Consider the following 19,044-nt stretch of genomic DNA (forward strand, 5'->3'; position numbering starts at 1 on the left):
TTCTTAGTCCTCTGACAGTAAACAGAATATCTTTGGGTTTGCACTGTTGGTCACACAAAAGAAGATACTGAGATGCTCTTTTTTCACTCTGATGTTTTATTGACCAAACGACTAACAGATTAATTGAGTAGTAATTAGTAAATTAATTAATAATAAGGAGTAGTAATTGTTGTAGTTCTAATTTACAAGAAAACTGATGACGCAGGTTGTGCTCTCCTCTTGAAGTAGATTCTTTGGTGGCCAGCAACCCACAACAAAACACCAAGAGACCGCAGGCTTTATACTTAAATATTCAGTTCTGCTTTCTTATCATTTCAGTGGGCGGGAAGCTGTATGAGAATTCCCACAGTCACACAGCCAGCGAGACGACAAGCCTCGGTGGGTCCGCCGGCTACAAACGGCCCCAGCCCTCCAGCTCAGTGCCGGGGATCGGAGGAGCGGTGGCGGGAGGAGGAGGGGAGGACGGGGTGAAGAAGAAAAAGAAGGGCAACTGGCGAAACAGATTTGGACCTTGCTTCACCACGGATGTGAAGCCGTCGGAGCCGGCTCCCTCCCTGACCCTCCCCACCTCCTCCACAGTCAACACCACCTCCTCCATCACCACCCCATCCTCCTCTTCATCCTCGACGCTCACAGGCCGGCCAGGCTTAGTATCCAGCAGTGGATTAGGAGTGGGGGTGGGAGGAGGTGGAGGTGGAGGAGGAGGAGGAGGAGGAGAGAGGGGGCTGGGGGTCATGGGTGTCAACGCTGGGATTCAGAAGTCCCCGTCACTCCTCAGGAATGGGAGTCTGCAGAGCAACAGCAGCTCCACAACCAGCGGGCCAGGTGAGGAGGAAACAAGTTAACACACACAAAACACAGCGATGACTGTGGTTATATTTACACTAATATTCCAAATTTAAGACGAGAGATGTGCTGGTATTATTCAGGTTTTAGGTGCGTTCTATGGAACTGTGTTTAGCGCATTCGTAATACGCGTCCCCATTAGGTTTCTTGCCCCAGTTTGCGACACACTGCCTCTTGCCTGTTTACGCTTAGCCCTGTGCATTGTCAAGGATGCATCGTACACACACCAACTCGCCAACAGTTTGCAAGGCCAGGGTGCCCAAAATAAAAGCCCACGTTTCTGGTCAGAAGGAGAAACACACCTACTTTTAAACACTGAGAAAGACTTTTCAATCAAAAGGTCTTTTGATTTGCACAAATATCGCAACGCCGACCTTTTCAAGGAGGTGGTTAAAGGAATGAAAGAGGGAGGCTGTGTTGGCACAGTTGAACGAGTCTGCTACTGGTGGAAACTTTGAAAGAATCCTATTTTGATGCAAAGATGCAAAATGACAGGAGGCCCCAGCCCATCCACTTTTCCATATTTTGACATTATAAACGGCCTGTAAGGGCACGTTAATGTGAGTGTATGCGTGGCTGTATGTAAACAGGAATTATAATGGAATACTCATTTTCTGTAGCTATGTAAATTAGGAGCATTGCCACACTGGTATATTCTGTGCATGTAAACGTAATCAGTGTTTCACAATAATGACGAGAGTTGTTAAAAGCTCAGGTCTCACAGATCTCACAATGAGAAATACTGTCAGCTGCGTTCAGGGAATCATCTTCACAGTTTTGCTGCGGTTAACCAAATGGCCAGAAATTATTAAATTGTTGTTGGCAGCCAAAATGAGGTTGGTTTAACTCAAGCTCTATCAGCCAATTATATCCTGTTAGACAAAGAAGTTGTGTTCTATCGTGTTCACCACAGCGTCATCAGAATGATTAAAAGGGAAGTGGCTCATTGTAGCAGCTTTTTGTTCTTCACGACTTGCGGAGCTCTCTCACTAAGCGCTGATGTATTAAACAGAAAATGTTTGTGGATTGCGTCTGCACGGCAGAGCATCAACATTACCAATCAAACGGGAAGGATTCGACACACCTTTGTTAGCTCCCTGTGTGTGTGTGTGTGTGTGTGTGTGTGTGTGTGTGTAAGTCAGTGCGGGTCTATGTGCTGTTTGCTCACACACGTGGAAGTGGTCTGTATGTTTTTTTCATCGTGTTCAGTTGCTTGGCAACTGTCTTTATGCTTTGGAGTTCCCCTCTGCTGATGGAAATGGCTCAGCACAGCCCACACATCCCACATCTCCCCTTTCTTCCAGAATTACCACCCTTTTGTTTCTCTCTGTTGCCTCTCTGTCGCTGTCTCTTACCTGTATTCTGCTCGTTCCTTAAATCCTCCGCTCACCTGTTGATGCTTTGTGCAGCTGAAGGTGTGTTTGTATTGTCCCAAGGCAATGCATAAACATGTATAAGCACATGTGGACATGCTTATTAAGTCCAAATGCAAATGAATAAAACAGATAATCAGGCCAATATCCATCAGTGATCAGAGGAATGATCTGATCCTGATCACTAATGTGTTCCTGTTCTTAAACACGTTTACACAAGGCTCTTGCATAAGAGACCCTGGTGTCTCTTTGTCTGCTACTGAGCAGATTTCTTTTTGATGCTGATTCGTAATTTTAAAATATTAATATACCATACTTTTCAAATTATTACGTCTTGTTATGTTACGTTTGTCCTTAACCTTCAAAATCTATAATTCGCAAACCACTCGGTGCCAGATTGATTAGATTGAAGCATCCATAGAATACATGAATCAGTAGTAATTATATTGTTTTTCCTCAAAGCAGCGTCGTTCTTAAAGTGTTAAAAAATATTGTGGTTGCTAAGAGGAAGTGCAACAATGCAATGGTTTTAATCAAAGCATTTGCTGCTTGATGTGACTAGAAATATATACATAGGTATGATCCTAGAAATACTTCACATGTGCACATAGATGCAGAGATTAAGTTATTTTAAAGTGGCATGAGAGCCATTTTGTAAACGTAGCATTAACCTGATTTTAATGGGGTTAATTGTGATTTGACAGAATTTTCCTTCCACACATATATGGCTTTCATCAATTTTATGTTCCTGGGAGGAAACATGTCACATGCTATTAAAGCAACATGAAATGCAGCAATTAGACTTTTGGCGGTCTCACATGTTAAAAGGATTGTATCATTACAAACCCTCAAATTTATTGTCACTAATACTATAAGCACAAGTCATGTCTATCCATAAATATTGATATTCAGTCATGCTTTCAGAGGTGGATATTTTGTATTTGCGTAGCTTTGAGCACGAGTTGGTTAGTCAGACACAAGGACTGGAACATTCTGAATATAATTATTTGCAGCAGTGGCGGTTGAGGATAATTTTGTTTGCGATTCCACGTCCATCTCAGTTTTTGGAGCTTGTGCTTTCCCCTACAGCAGTGGCGGCGTTTCTGACCACAGCTGGTGAAAGAAGATAGCGTAGACGGCGGTGGTTATGTATGGCTGTGCATTATATGTACGTGTGTGTGTGTGTGTGTGTGTGTGTGTGTGTGTGTGTGTGTGTAAGAATCGTGTGTTCTTCTTCCTACTGTAAATATTTAGCTGAGGGTTAATGCAGGGCAGTAATGGGGAGGATCTTGGCGTTTACCCCCTCCCCAATCCTGTCTGCTGACTCCACCGTGCTGATGGATAGATAGTTAGCCTGATAGATATGTGTTGCAGGGTGGGGAGAGGCAGGGGGTTAGATTTTGGTTAGGTTAATGTTTGACGGCAGGGGGGTCACTGATGGGACGGACAAGCTGGTGGAGCGCAGTGGGTTTGTTGGTGAGTGGGGGAGGAAAGACATGGGTGGACATGAATTTATTCAGACCAGTGTGTGTGTGTGTGTGTGTGTGTGTGTGTGGAAAAGAATTCAAAAAAGAGACAAGAAAACATAAGCATTATTGCTGTTTATTTGCTTATTTATCTTACATTTGTATTGTGTTTTTCAGCCGAGCGTTCATCCCGGTGGAATCATAATTATCCGCAGCTTGGTCTCACTGCAACACACATGTGAGGGGAAGATGTGAAAACCAGGGGAATATGAGACCTTTAAATTTCTGCATTGGGAAAAACAATTGTAAGATTGTATAAATTCAAAGAATTTGGGTACCGTGAGATTTTACTTCACAATTTTTTATTTATTTTTTAATGTAATTTTATTAATTTAATATTATTTTATTTTTCAGTCAGCTTTTTTCTGCAATTCAGTTTAATTATCTTTTATTAATGATAATTTTGTGTGATCACTGTGCTTGATCAAGCTTTAAAATGTCTTTGAAAAACAGGCATTTTATTCAAAAAAAAAAGCTTGAAACACTTGAAGCTGGAAAAAAGCAACACACTCACACACACACACACACACACACACACACACACATTATGCAGAAAACTTCAAACACACATCTAAAGAGACAAACTATTTTAACGTGACAGCTCTTTCATGTACGTTAGAAAATATGTGTGTTGCTCCTCAACAAACTGTGCCGAACGGTAAAAATATTTTCAGCTGAATTTACAGTCGTTCACTTTGACACCTATAACTGCATAATTGCAGACTTCTGAATTTTGTTGTCCACCCCAACTGTTGTTGATTCTGCAGCTGATACGGCTTTATCAGTCTGTGGCAAACCCTCATACGTTTTGTGATACATGCACACACACACACACACACACACACACACACACACACACACGCATGCATTGACTGCCCTCGATGTGGCTCTGCTCCCTCTACACATTGCCGCGATGTTTGAATACATTTCTGTTTATCTTTGGTGGTAGAAAATTCTCAGAATAATAAATCTTGCTGTTGCCATGATGGTATTCAGTGTTTGTCTCCACATTCCATTTTTAAACATGATTAAATGACTGTCTGCAGTTTTTTGAAGAAAAAACAAGCTCCAGGACGCCAGTGTTCAGCATCACACAGCTACTAAGATGGAAATTTCCCTCTGAAACAGAAGTAGTTGGTGAAAACACTGAATCAGTTTAATAACTGAGTGATTCCACTCACTTGGTTTTCAGATCGGATTTAACCCTCCCTAAATAGTCAACATAGATTTCCTATGGAGATAACACCAGCTTGAACTAATCAAGGTGGATATTTTCGAAGCTTACAGACGCACTGAGCAGGACGGGAAAAGGAACAGGAAGGTCGGGTGATGGAGGCAGTTGTGCTTCAGGGGCTTAGCGTTATTGATCACACAGATAGGGTATAAGTTTTACAAGCTCAGGCTTGTGTGTGTTAGAGAGGTGTGTGTGTGGAAACATTTTGCTCTTTGTCTTTTTTTTTTTTTTTTAATACCATGGGGAAGTTTTAATTCCCCATTAAAAGCACAAATTAAATAACAATCAGTTTGTTTAAATAATAATTTGTAATATTTGAGGCGATGAGGAATGGCAGTTTTTCAGCAATTATGAAAAACCTGACCAATATAATTTTCTGTTTATTATATTTCTTTGAAAAGTTGTATTAATGTGAGGCTTGTAAAAAAAAAAAAAAAAAATTAAGCATGTAGTCCTGCTTTTCAGTTAAAACCTGAGGCTCACCCAAATTGGAGCAAGATGGTTTTCACCCTAAAGTGACACTTATTAAAATAAATGACTTATTTAAATATAATTCAGTTAAATTTGAATTTAAATAGTATTGCCGATTTACATATTTCTTTATAAATTGCTTAACTTTAATTCTCATTTCCTGCCTGTGTAGTAAAATCAGACAAAATAGCTGTTTAGTTTGGTTGTCTAACTTGAAATGAAAATATTAAATAAATTCAACAGTTTCTCATGGAGCAAAAAAAAAGGATACATAGACAGTAATTCATAAATTACATTTTATTTGTTTTTAATTATCTCTATATTTTTAAATGATAAAGTCACTATGAATTAAAAAGTAATCTTTATTTTCCTCCTCTGTTTTTGCCCCATCCCTTTGTGTGCAGCTCGTTTCATCAGTGGCGTTTCATCGCGAGCTAAACTCTGACAAACTGTTGGTTTGGCCTCTAATCCAGCTGCTAAAACTCTCGCAGGAGCTCGTGCCCCCTGAGTCACGACAGCCCTGCTTTGGGTATCAATTTTTGCGGTGCATATTACAAAGCGTTATAAATAGTATGTAGGCCCATGCAGTGTTCCTATCTCTCTCTGCGCTCTTGCTCTCCCTCTGTCTCCCTCCACCCCTCCCCTCCTGGCACAAAGATCTCTTGTTCCCCCAGTGAATGTGTGCTGCCCTGAGCCATTCAGGCTTTTGTGGGGCTGAGGGGCCCTGTCCTCCCCCCACCTCCCCCTCCTCTGCTGGGGTCAAAGGGGGGCAGGGGCAGGGCTTATCCCTGGTTAGTGGGCGAGCACAGGGGTGTGCGAGGCGGGGGGGGAGGGAGGGGGAGGAAGCAAAGAGATAAGAGAATGGAGTATGGGTGTGTGAAAATGGAGCAATATGTTTGCATTGGTGATTTATAACGAGTCTATATTTTGGAATACGATATTTATGATTTTTAATAAGCTGTGTTTTATCAGTGCCAATTTGTAAAAGCTTAATGTGAGTGATTTGTGTCGCCACATTTGTGTGTTTCTGTACGTTCAAACTCGAGTTTATTATAATTGATGGAGTTTTTATGATCATAAAGAAACCAAATTATCTGACCGCCAAGGTACTTAATCACACATTACATTTGTTGGTTTTATTAATCACGCGTTAAATTGGTTAAAGTCAACAGATCTGCACCTTGTTTGAAACTTAATTTTAGATGTTCTTTAATCTCTGTAAATGATTCATGCTCCAATACAGTCATTTTTTCTCTTTGTAGCCGGCTTGCACGGCATCAGGACGCCAGAAAGTGCTAGATGGAATTCAGCAATCGTTAATTTTATTATACACACCAGTGATCTGGTCAAGCGCTGCCCAAAAACACCTTAAAAAATTCAAATTGCACAGAACAGGACAGCCAGATGAGTTACATACTGTCATCTTAAAAAAATACACCTCGGTTTTTTGGTGCTAAACTAATATGTAGTGGTTTTAATCATGGGTATGTGACACGTCAAGTGAATACTGGTGTTCTGGTGGCACCAAGACAAATTTTGTGAGGACAGCAGTACTTTATAGAGGGGTGCTCTTTACCAGTATTAGACAGATTAATAATAGATATTTCTTCAAGAAGTCACCAAACCTAAAAAGGTGAATTTTTATTTGGTACAGTTTGTGAGAATTTTGTTTTTGTTTCCTTAATTTTGGACTGATATTAAATGTTATTGTCTCATTGATATTGTGTGATTTTTAAATTGATGTATTTTTAATATTGTTTTGTGAGTGGACCCCAGGAAAACTAGCATCCACATATAAAGTCCTTCTCATAGTGTAATAATTATAGTCACTCTAACATAACCTGTCAAACAGTATTCCTCTAAAAAAATCAGTGTTTGACCATATTATTTAAATGTAATATTAAAGTGGGGTAACAGTGTTAATGTCTGTTGTCTCCACAGGTGTTTTCTCTGGTGCCGATGGGTCAGCGTTGGGGACAGGCGCTGTCCCCGTTGGCGGCGCCGGCTCTGAGTTGTCACAGCAACAGCAGCCCACACCTTCGCTAGCCCCTCCCTCTCCATTCACCGCAACCGCACCGCTCACCAGCACAGCCTCCACGCACGTGAGTCCAAACACACAAACTCATTCACATACATGAAAATATGTGCTCATTAAACACACTCCATCTCTCTCTCTTTATTTCTTTCTTTCTTCTACAACACACACACACACACACGCGCACGCACACACACACACACACACACACACACACAGCCCTCTGCGTCTGTCAATTCACCCACATTTCTGGCATCTCTCAGCTGAAGTGCAGATAAACTGTGGGAACACAAATAAACCAAGGCACACTAATTAAACGTCTTCCGCACCAAATCTCTCAGTACTATTATTAATCCACCGCATGTTAATTACGTGTGAAATGTGTGCGTCCTGACCTTGTGCCGATTGTGTTTTCTCAGGGAGTTATTCTATAGCTGATTTAATACAGCGCGCCTGTAGAAGGTCTCTCCGGTTTCAGAGAGCGCAAAATAAGTCTTTTTATTTTTTGTGTGTGAACGTTTCATTAAAACATCTGTGATTCTTCTGCCGGATTCAGTTCAACTATTGACCTCAGTGAGCGTGGTCTGAAGTATGGTCTGTATTATAATATGAGGTCTTTATTACTGTGAATGGACAGGAATGTGTAGGGGTGTAATCTGAAAGATAACACACGGAAATACTGAATAATCATATTTTTCGTTGGAGAAAAAAAAATAGAAATAAGTGTTTAATATGATAAATTTCCAGGGATAAACACCTTCATTGTGAAACTGTGATAAACACTCAATATTGTGATTTCCATCATGTTCCTCAGGTCATGAAGTGGATCAGAACCAAATCCCTCCTGTCCTGGATTTATTTGAAATGTTTGGAATTTTTAATGGACGTTAAATCATTTTAAACATGTTTAATGCCATTTTAAATATAAAACCATTTAAACGTCAGAGGTTTAAGCAGCACTGTAGCAGGTTGATCCAGATTAAAATGAATTACAGTGATTTTCAGAGCTAAAGCTGCAGTTTTTTATGCTTTACTCCCAGTGTAATTGTTTTTGGTGTGTCCCACTGGCTTAAATAGGCTTGTATTCAAAGTGAGGGCATTGACTCTAATTCGATCAGCTCACCCCCCTCCAGTAATCACTGCCCCATTGCCCCCCAAAAAAAGAAAAAAAAACCTCATCTTCAATTGCTGACCCCAGTGTCTGTCCATTCAGAAACCTCCCCAAAGACCACGCTCTGTCTCTGTCCACCCAGCTCCCATTTTCTCCCGTGTCCACTTACCACCTCTCTTTCTTTTTCTCACACACACACACTTTCTCTCACCCTCGACCTTCCTTCTCTCCGTCCCCATCCATTTCTCTTTTTCTCCCTCCGTTGTCCTGTGATGTAATGACATCTGACAAGCACCACAGTAGGGATGTAGGGGTAGATGGAGGGAGGGAGGGATCGGGGCAAGTGTGTGTCTGTATTTGTGTGTGTGTGTGTGTGTGTGTGTGTGTGTGTGTGGAGGGGGTTGCACTCATGTCTTGAATTGGCTGGCCTGGCCTTCATCTTGCCCCACTCCTCTCTATTCGGCACATATTCTAGAGCACGGGAGGCCCAGGGAAGCACAGGATATCACGCTTGTTTGCAGCATGTATAGATGAGTTTGGGCCATAGCTGTGTTTGTTTGTACGTGTGTGTGTGTGTGTGTGTGTGTGTGTGTGTGCGTGAGTAAAAATAGACAGAAAGAGAGCAGCCGGAGTGAGGAAGACTTTAATAGAGAAAGAAATTTTTTTTTCCCTTCCCATCGGTCCGGATTGTTAAAAACGTGTGTGTCGGTTTGTTAAGTGTGATGCTCGCCTCTGGGCATCTGGGACACACACACACACTCTGAATCCAGTCTGCAGAAATTACGCAACTATAGAAGGACGCCAACAACAGGCTTCCTTTAGTGTGTGTGTATGCGTGTGTGTGTGTGTGTGTGTGTGTGTGTGAGTGACAGAGACCATTTGCTATTTTCAGTCGGCTAGCAGACTCTCGGCCTACTGTTATTGGCTATCAGCCCAGGACAGAGAAAGGGAGTGCGAGAGAGACTTTGAATGAAAAATGAATGAAAATGAAAAATGAATGTTGATGGGAAAGGGGGCAGGATTATGGCACCGAGGGGGGGAGGAGGAGGAGGAGGAAGAGGGGAGGAGGAGGGGGGGGGGGTCAGAGAGAAATCTGAAGTCATTTCAGTGAGGGTGGAGAAATGGACGGAGGGCACAGGATCTTTCCTTGAATTTAACATTTAACAGTGATGGGAATTTCCAGGAAGTTTTCCAAATTGAATTATTTTAGACGCATTACTTACATGAATTTGTAAAAAGAGATTACGGCCTTCTGCTTTTTTTTCCCCCCAGCGTTCATCCGAAATCTCTTCAGAACAAATTGTAGAAGAGCAACTTGCGCTGACTTCACTAAGTTTTCTGTTGCATCACCTGCGTTAGTCGTAGCCTTCTAACCAAAGCAGTCAGCCATTTTGTTCTTTTAGGCAGACCTGATTCCCCTCCTGATACTCCACCCTCGCTGTCTTCCGTCTCACTCCGCCCCACCCTTCACTCCACGGTCCTTATTTGGGAAATGCCTTAATTGGATTAAACTCTATGCATCAGAAACACTTTGTCAGCATGTCAGCGTACTGTCGGGGTGTCGAAGCACTCTGTGTATGTTGCCGGGGATCCATAATAAATCCTTGTTTTTGTACGTCACATGATAGTAAAGTGTTGTCAAAACCACATTTACCTGTAGTTTTTTTTTGCCTTTCAAATGTGGCATGAAATAATATGTAGATGCTTTGTGAGGAAGCGGAATCAATAGTGATGAGTAGAGAATTTAATGATCAATCAGATCGATTCTCAGCTTTGTATTCAGGCTCATTAAATGTGTAATAACATGTCAGATAGACCTCCCTAAAAACTGAATACAAATAAAGCACACTGTAAAACATACACCCAAGAAACTGATTTAAATATCAGCTCACTAACTCTAATTCCCCCCTCAGATTACATTGCTTTGCTGTTGTTCTGGAAAGACATTAGTTACTTTAAAAATAAATATGTAGTGATAAAACAGTGGACATGAAATCAACACTTTTGATAATTAAGGAGGCATTCAGGTCACTTATCAAGCAAAAACACTTTTATTTCTCTCCTTTTTTACTGTTAAAATCATCAATTCAATTAATTTGTGTTTATAATTTCATTTTTGACTTTTTAAATGATATTTTATACACTTAACTGTAATTGATAAATCAAGAAAAAAAATGTCAGATAAATCCACAATAAATTTAAATTATTAAAATTAAAATTGATCAAAATAATTATACATTGTAGCCTTAAAATTAGGTTTAATTAAATGAAACATTATTGTAAATACTCATGTATATTGTAGAAGTGATTGAACACTTGAAGCATAACTTGTTCATTTTTAAAGGTTTAAAAATTTTCCTGATAGCCACACAGTTATAAGACGCTAAGCTGCATTGTGGGGAGACTCCCGGTGCACGTCATACTCCTCGCTCCCCCTTTGTTTCCTGTCCGTCTCCAAACTATCAACAAAAATGTCAAATCAAAATAATTATCTTTTAAGAAAATTGCCTAAAGTGACTTGTAACTAGAGTCTGAGTCACAGTGCAACATGGCGTTTTGTGTCTTATCCCCTCTATGCTTGTGTCCACAGGTGAGCGGTCTGCCAGGGTCCGTCTTCAACCTCGCTCCCTCCCACATGTTCGGCAACAGGCTCAATCCCAACTCTGCAATGGCCGCACTCATCGCCCAGTCCGAGGCCTCGCCAGCAGGTACGGCAGCATACCTAATGTGGCTGTGTGTGTGTGTGTACGTGTGTGACAAATGTATGCATGTGTGTTGGAGAGAGAAAGAGAGGGAGATAATGGATAGGTCACGCCCCTTCGGTCCCACAGAGAGGTCAAGGGTCAGCACTCGTGATATCTTCAAGCTCCTCCCACTCAGCTCCGGTTACACGCCGTGATTGTTCGCCCTCTCTCGCACGTCCTCTCACAAATACAGCACATTGGCTCACAAACATGATTAACATGTCGAACATAGAGCTGTAAACTGTGGTCGAGGACTGTGTGGAGGTGGCGGTGCAACGGTGCTGCCTTCAGGAGCTCCCGCAGCAGAAAATAGGTGGTTTGTTGTGTGTCCACTGCAGAAGAGCTGATGGAGGAGTGAGACATGGCTTTAGTAATCAGAGTAGCCACTTCCTGATACAAGACATCTGGTTGAAGAGACAGGAGACACGAAAGGAGAGGAGGAGAGAGTTAAGAGTGAGGAGGAGGAGGAGGAAGGTAGGTAGTTCCTGCTGCTGGTCAGCAGTCATCAGAGCCAGATCCACCCTGACCTGCGGGTCAGCTCACTAATCAGGCTGAATGACAGGGGGCCACAGGGCTCCGTGTGTGTGTGTGTGTGTGTGTGTGTGTGTGTGTGTGTGTGTGTGTGTGTGTGTGTGTGTGTGTGTGTGTGAGAGTGTGTGTGTGCGCACATCAGATAGAGACTAAGCAGGTTCCTCTGTGTCAACACAGGCAAGCTTTGTGTAATGCCCGAATAAAGAAGTTTAGTTGCAGAGGATATTGTCGTCACACCTTAGCAGCAACTTTTTTAATAAGAAAAACTTTAGATTTTATATCAGATAAATGTTATATTTAATTAAATAAAGAGTAGAATTTTAAATGTGTGTGGGCAATAATATGGTAAGTTAACATACTAATGAAAAATGTCTGTTTAGAGTAGAGTTTGATGTTTTACATGTTTATAAACTTATATATTGTCATGTTTTAATCTCGTCTAATGTCTATTGCACTGGTTATACCTGTGGTTTAATGTCTTGTATCCTGTCACTGCCTCTTAAGGAGGTCGTCATCGTAAATGATACTGGTTTTCTGCTTATTTATCTAGTTAAATAAAATATTTATGATCAATTTCTCAGCATAAATGTCACATGTTTGCTAATTCCAGCCTCTCAGATGTGCATTTATATCATTGTATATCATTTCTCGAGTATCTTTAGTATCATTATCAGTTAGTGTACAGGTGACTGCTGATCAGTTGAGGTGAAATATACGTAATGTGTTCTCAGATTCCAAAGTGCCCTCCGCAAATGTCTCATTTTGTCCAAAGTAAGCCAAATATTTTAGTTTACGGTGATTATAAAACAAGAAAAAGCCGAAAATCCTCACATTTTTGCTTCAAAATTGACCAAAATGATTGATTGATCATGTAAATGGTTGCTAATTTATTTCCAGTCGATTGACTAATAGATTAATTGACTGATCATTCAATCAATACTGAAACTCATTGTTATGCAGCCGTCTTTTTTCACCTTAAAGTCATACCCTCAGCGGCGTACAGCACGTGTGTACAGCTGCACAAGCGCGAAGTCCTGTTTGTGAACCAGTAAGGGTCATGTGAGCACAAACGTGCAAGGTGTGCGCGTGTTTGTATGCATGTAGCCTGTTTACTTTGGCAGCCATCTCTCTTTGCTTTTGAGTGTCTGGAGGGAGGTGCCAGGACGGAGAGGGTTATGAGAGAAAAAGGACTTGAAAAAGAAGGCGAGTGCGGGACTAGAGTGGTGACCTGGTGGGGGTAAAAGCTGGGATTGACCGTCTTAAGTAGAGGGGAGTTTGTGCGAGTGTGTAAATGCAGAAGTGTGCATTTGCGTGTGTGCATGTGTGATTCATTACTCTCACTGAGGAAAATGAAAAGAAGCGTCTGGCCAGGGGCCCAGAGGGAGGAGGTAGAGACTCTCACAGAAGGTAGAGGGAGAGACGCACATGCAGTTTGAATGAAGGCTCGTGTGTGAGAGAGATACAAAGGAAGAGAGGTGAAGTTTTGGAGGTTGCAGAGGCACAAGTGTTACAGCACGTTCACCAACACAGGATACATTTCAAAATGCTTCTCTCTTTGTTTTGTCTCTTTGTTTTTCTCACCCAAAACTAAGCTCTGCAGAAACAGTCTCCAGGAAAATACCTCGATATGTTTTAGTGCAGTTGAGGACAAGAGAGCTTTCAGAAAATGATGTACTGTGAGTCTAGTCAGGAGCTGAATTAGACTTCAGAGAGGTTTGACTCACTGTAAGATATTTCTTTCCAATAAAAGAAATCCAAAGACACATTTGGATTTGAGGACCTTCAACACAGATCACAGATGTAGAACATATGAAAATCCATTGCATTTAACCACGTGTTACAGCAGGATTCATCAGTTCAGAGTCATGTTTATAGGAACGTCTCATAAAATAAATAAAATTCAGCAAGTACGGAGCTTATAAAACAATATTAAATGTGGCGCTTTAGAAGTTAAAGAGGACCCCCAAAAAGAACATAAGTGTTAAGACAACATTTTTATTAACCCTAATTTTAAATGTCAGTATAGCCTAGAGTTGCAATAGCTGTCAAGTATTTAATCAATCTGCAACTAAACTGATCATTATTAATTGGTCTGAGTAATTTTTTATGGGGAAAAAAGTAAAAATTCTCTGATTCTAACTTCTTAAATGTGATTATTTGGGGTTTCTTTACTCCTCCGTGACAGTAAAGTGAATATATTTGGGTTGTGAACAAATCAAGACACTTAATATAGACTAAATAACTAAGAAAATTAAGAAAATAATCGACAGTGTAATTGACAATAAAATTGCAGCACCATAGCCGATCACTCGATACCGTCATTAAGCTGTATTTGAATTTTAAGGTCATATTCATAAGCCACAATCAGATAACTGTTTTCATGTTTTGTATGTTATCTTGTTATTTGACAGCAGAAACGGGATAAAAATATATGAATAAGAATGATTAAATCATGAGTTTGGCTGCAACTAGTGATTATTTTCATTGCCAGTTAAGCTGTAGTTTATTTCCTCAGTTAATCAATTAGTTTTTGGGTCTATAAAATGGTGAAAAATGTCCATCCATGTTTCCCAAAGACCGAAATGACGTCCTCAAATGTCTTGTTCTGTCCACAACCCAAAGATATTTATTTTACTGTCTTAGTGGAGTAAAGAAACATGAACATATTCACATTAAAGAAGCCAGAATTATAGAATTGGACATTTTGTTTTATGAAAAAGTTACTCAAATCAAACCAATAAATTGATTATCAGCTGACGACAAATCGATGAGTTGACTAATTGTCGCAGCTCTAGTTTAAACACAGTACGGGTGATTCCGGAGCGCAAGAGGGCACAAGACGGACTCACTCCTCACCAGATGTTGACTGTGATGCTCATTTATGTTGTTTGCCCACCAAAATAAAAACAAAGAAGAAGAGATTTACCTTACCTCTTCTGTCATCGTGCAGGTGTTTTAAGTGTGGACAGATAACTTAGCAAAAATGACCGGAAAATGTTAGTGTGGATGCACACACACACAAAGTGTTGGCAACTTCAGCTGGCTTAGTGCGAGCTTAGATGTACAATTGATTTTTGTGTGTGTGTGTGTGCAGATCAGGAGGTGGGAGACGGCAGCAGCGGCGTCGGAGCTCAGGGCTTCTCCATAAGAGCTTCTCCCAAGACCACCCCGCGGTGAGTACACACACACACACACACACATACACACAGATGCTCCCCCCACCCATCCCTTCCCATTTACATTCCTCACTGCCCCCCCCTTCTCCTCCTTCACCCATCCCCCCTCTCTGCTTTTCCCTCTGCTGGCCCCTCGTCTCCTCTCTCTTCCTCTCACTCCTCACACACACACACGCACACTCTCCCTTTTGCTCTCACCCCTACAGGCAATTCTCGCTCTCTCAGCCAACGATAACTTGTGTTTTTGAAGGTGGTAACCATCCTTCAACTCCAGTTAGTTTTTTTTTTTTTTTTTTTTTCCCCCCCCTTCCGTGGGTATAATCACACATGGACGGACAGTCTGATGATTTTCTGCGTCTCCGTCATCTGGGAGTGTTTGCAGGGATCTGTCAGGATGGGATTATTGATGACACAGATTTGTTTGTTTCTGCATCTTTGTGGGATGGATAATTTCACTTGATGAGGTTGGTGTCGGTTGTCATTATTCTGGTTATTTATTTTTGACATTGCACCTGTATTATTTCATATCGTGCAGTTAGGGAGCATCATTTGTGTGCTTTAAGAAGTTGGTGACAGATACATTTTGATTTTTCTCTTGAAAGCAGCACATTTAATGAACACCGAGAGGACATTGTAGAAACAATTTAATGTCTTCACATGAATTTAGTTGACACATTTTTTAAGAATAATACTGTGACATTGACACTCAAAATCTGAGTGTGTTTAAGTTTGCGCTGGGATTCAGAAGTGGAAAAATCTTGCCACGCACCTCTCTCTGTCCCTCATCTCCCCTCGTCCACACTCAACAGAATGTTTCCGCATACACACACACCAAGATTTATCGCATCAAGACAGTCCACTTCCCTCTGTCTGTCTGTCCCTCTCTTGCATGTCCTCTTTCTTCCTCTCCGTCTCTCCCTCTCCGTCCCTCTCTCCGCCTCACACACACAGACAGAAAGCCTGGCCCCTTTTCATTAGAGGCCACTGTAACAACAAATTGATGTAGTTTTATAGCCAGCAGTGTCTATGTTTGTCTGACGTTTATGTTGGGTCGTTAATCTCCCCATTGACCTCTCTATCTCTCCCTTTTTATCCATGCTCCCTCTCTCCCCGTCGCTCAGCTCTCCCATTGGTGGCCTGCAGATCCGCTATGACTCCTCGGGGTCGTTGCCGGGGCCGGGGTTGGGGTTGCTAGGGGCGGGGGGAGGCGGCGGGGAGACGCTGCCCCCAGTGGCCACCAGCATAGAGCAGCTCCTGGAGAGGCAGTGGAACGAAGGACAGAGCTTCCTGCTGCAGCAGGGAGCGCAGGGAGACGGTGAGAGGACACACACGCTCACACACACACACACACGGCTGCGTATCATTTTAGATATTTTGATGCCTCACCCTGATAACTGTCTTAATTTAACTACAGAAGACAAACTTCTCAAAACCTGTACCGAGGTTTTACACCCAGCCCCACAGCTGATCGTTATTTCCACCTTGTCCTTCTTCGCCACGTTTTTCTCCTCTGATCGATTGATCCATCGCCCTTTTGCCTTCCAGCTGATACCGCTCGCGTGGTCTATTGCTTCCTCTTTTCAGTCGCTTTCTCACTTTATCTAGTGTTGTCGATTACTGACAGTTATCTGCCGGTCTAAACATCCTGTCTGGGATCTATAAAGTGAAACTAAAAAAGGGATGGCGGCCTGGTTGTTAGAAAGGTCAACCTTCGTCTGGACTCAGGTTCAAGTTCCCGTGTGTGCAAATCATCGTGTTTTTTTGTGGGGCGTCTATGGCCCGCATGTCGGAAGTATTCTTGGGCAAGATACTGAACCCTAAACTTGCTCCTGGTGGCTGTTCCATCGGTGTATGAGTGCATGTGAATGGCATGTTACATGATGGCCTCAGCCACCAGTGTGTGAGTGGGTGAATCAGACTTGTAGTGTAAAAGCGCTTTGAGTTGTTCTAGAGGACAGTTGGAAAAGCGCCATATAAGTGCAGACCATTTACTTTTTGTCACCGACTTGTCCTTGTTGCTGAGTCTGCACAGGCACCAGGGTCACTGCTCTGTAGCTGATCTTGACCTCTGACCTCCCCGTGGTGTATATCTGTCTCATCAGTCACTGGGTGTTTTAACCAAGAGGTGTGGAGGCTTAGCAGAGGTGCATGGTGTTGCATTAAGCAAGAACTGGGCTTTCTCGCTTGTGAAAAGATCCCAGGTGTACAAAACGTACAAAAAGTTTGAAAAGCCTGTGTCGACCTCACACTGCAACAGGATGAAATTTATCATCCCAAATTTGAATATAAGTTTTCTTTTTGGACAGAAGTAAATTGGAAACTCAGTGCAAAGGGATTTACAAAATATTTTTTATTTTAGCAGGAAGCAGGAAGTGCTGTCGCTTCATTACATCCACTCTGATCAAATCAATCAGTTTTGTCTCCCTCATCTTTCTCTCTCTGTGTCTTTCAGTGGTGGGCATGTTGAAGTCCCTCCACCAGCTGCAGGAGGAGAACAGGAGGCTGGAGGAACAGATCAAAACTCTAACCATGAAGAAAGAGAGACTGCAGCTCCTCAGCGCCCAGCTATCAGTGCCTTTCACCCCCACCACGGCCTCCTCCGGTACAAACACATTCTCAAGTGTGAACATTTATTGCGTATATGTGCTTCATATGATTTTAAATGGAATACCCTACTAAACAAGATATTTGACGACGTCACCTCGGACATTTTTCCCTATTTTTCTGCCATTTTACACACAAAATTATTGTAGATTAAGACGTGATCAGCAGAATTATTGATGAAGTGAACACAGAGAGGATTTAACCTGCATTGATTTGTGTTGCAGATGTGAAAGGAACTCATCTGGGAGCCACTGACTCATCTCTACCCGTGGCAGCTCAGGTAACAACACACACCCTACACCACAGAGTAGAGTGCTACATTACACGACAGAGCGGTGACATATCATTCATGTAATAATTGAATTAGTTAAGGATCAGCGATGCAAGCGTCAGATGATAAAGTTTAGTTATATCAGGTTATGCCATTGTTTTACACCTCATTACACTGTAAATCACTTTACATTTGTGATTAAGTGTATATAATGAAAAGAACGATGTCGTTGACTTGTCATTTCTGTCTCTCTCTCAGGACGGTGCGTCATGTGGTGGCCACAGCAGCAGTGGCTCCACCTCATCTCTCTCCACGCCTCCCTCCGTCTCCCAGAGTCCGCCCCAGCCTCAGCTGAATGGGGTCGCTGCTGTAGGGACGGCCCCAGCCGGGCTGGGCGGGGTGGCGGGGCTGATGGGCGCACTGGGCGCAAGTAGCGCTCTGGGTATGGGGGGGATTGTCGGAGCGTTGAACGGGGTGATCCAGACGCCAGCGGGCACTGCCAGCCCTCACACACACACTACGGGAGCAGCTACGGGCGTCACGTTGCCTGTTAATAACAGGTAGGTCTGACAACTGCATTTATTATCCTGACATTTTATGATGATAAGAAAACTTTTGGTGGTGTCGTATCACCCATACAAACATATCCAGTAACTGTCATTGGATTAAAGGTCGCTAAATGTGTTCCAGTTGTCGAACGTCGAACATCTTACAGCTCTCAAAACACCACAGTCTAATCTGATCATATCTAATGTCAGGGTACATACATGTCTGACAACCTCAAGATGACTATTGCGTCTTCTCTTTGTTTCCTTTTGCTTGCGTGTTGGATTGTTGCAGCTCAGCAACTAGTAAAAACAGGTGAGACAGAAGCGTGTCCAGGGTCACAACAACCTGTAGCTGTTTCCTTCAACGTCCCTCAAGTCTGTCAGAAGATATTTAGTGACGATGTCATGCCGCATGTTTTGTGTGTGTGTGTGGGTGGTTTTGTGAATTCATACCCACCTTTGCAGTATCACACTCTCATAAATCTCTGTTTTGAAGTTGTGTATTAAAATGTGTCGTGCTCAGAGCTGATAAGGAGTGTTTTTTGTGTTTGTCTGACCATGAGTTGTGTTTCTG

The 19,044-nt window shown here is 42.2% G+C and overlaps 1 protein-coding gene across 2 annotated transcripts in view; it reads left to right on the plus strand.

Moving 5' to 3' along the window:
- mllt10 (MLLT10 histone lysine methyltransferase DOT1L cofactor) overlaps nt 1–19,044 on the plus strand; it is a 52,340-nt gene that overhangs the window by 30,529 nt on the left and 2,767 nt on the right. For both annotated transcript variants that reach the window (XM_049564646.1, XM_049564647.1), the window contains 8 exons: nt 319–825; nt 7,392–7,552; nt 11,187–11,304; nt 14,966–15,044; nt 16,169–16,362; nt 17,500–17,649; nt 17,876–17,931; nt 18,181–18,482. In XM_049564646.1, the coding sequence (XP_049420603.1) occupies nt 319–825; nt 7,392–7,552; nt 11,187–11,304; nt 14,966–15,044; nt 16,169–16,362; nt 17,500–17,649; nt 17,876–17,931; nt 18,181–18,482 (1,567 nt within the window). The remainder of the gene's footprint in view (nt 1–318; nt 826–7,391; nt 7,553–11,186; nt 11,305–14,965; nt 15,045–16,168; nt 16,363–17,499; nt 17,650–17,875; nt 17,932–18,180; nt 18,483–19,044) is intronic.

The sequence above is a fragment of the Epinephelus fuscoguttatus genome, linkage group LG21 (assembly GCF_011397635.1).
Source record: "Epinephelus fuscoguttatus linkage group LG21, E.fuscoguttatus.final_Chr_v1".
Taxonomy (NCBI): Eukaryota; Metazoa; Chordata; class Actinopteri; order Perciformes; family Serranidae; genus Epinephelus; species Epinephelus fuscoguttatus.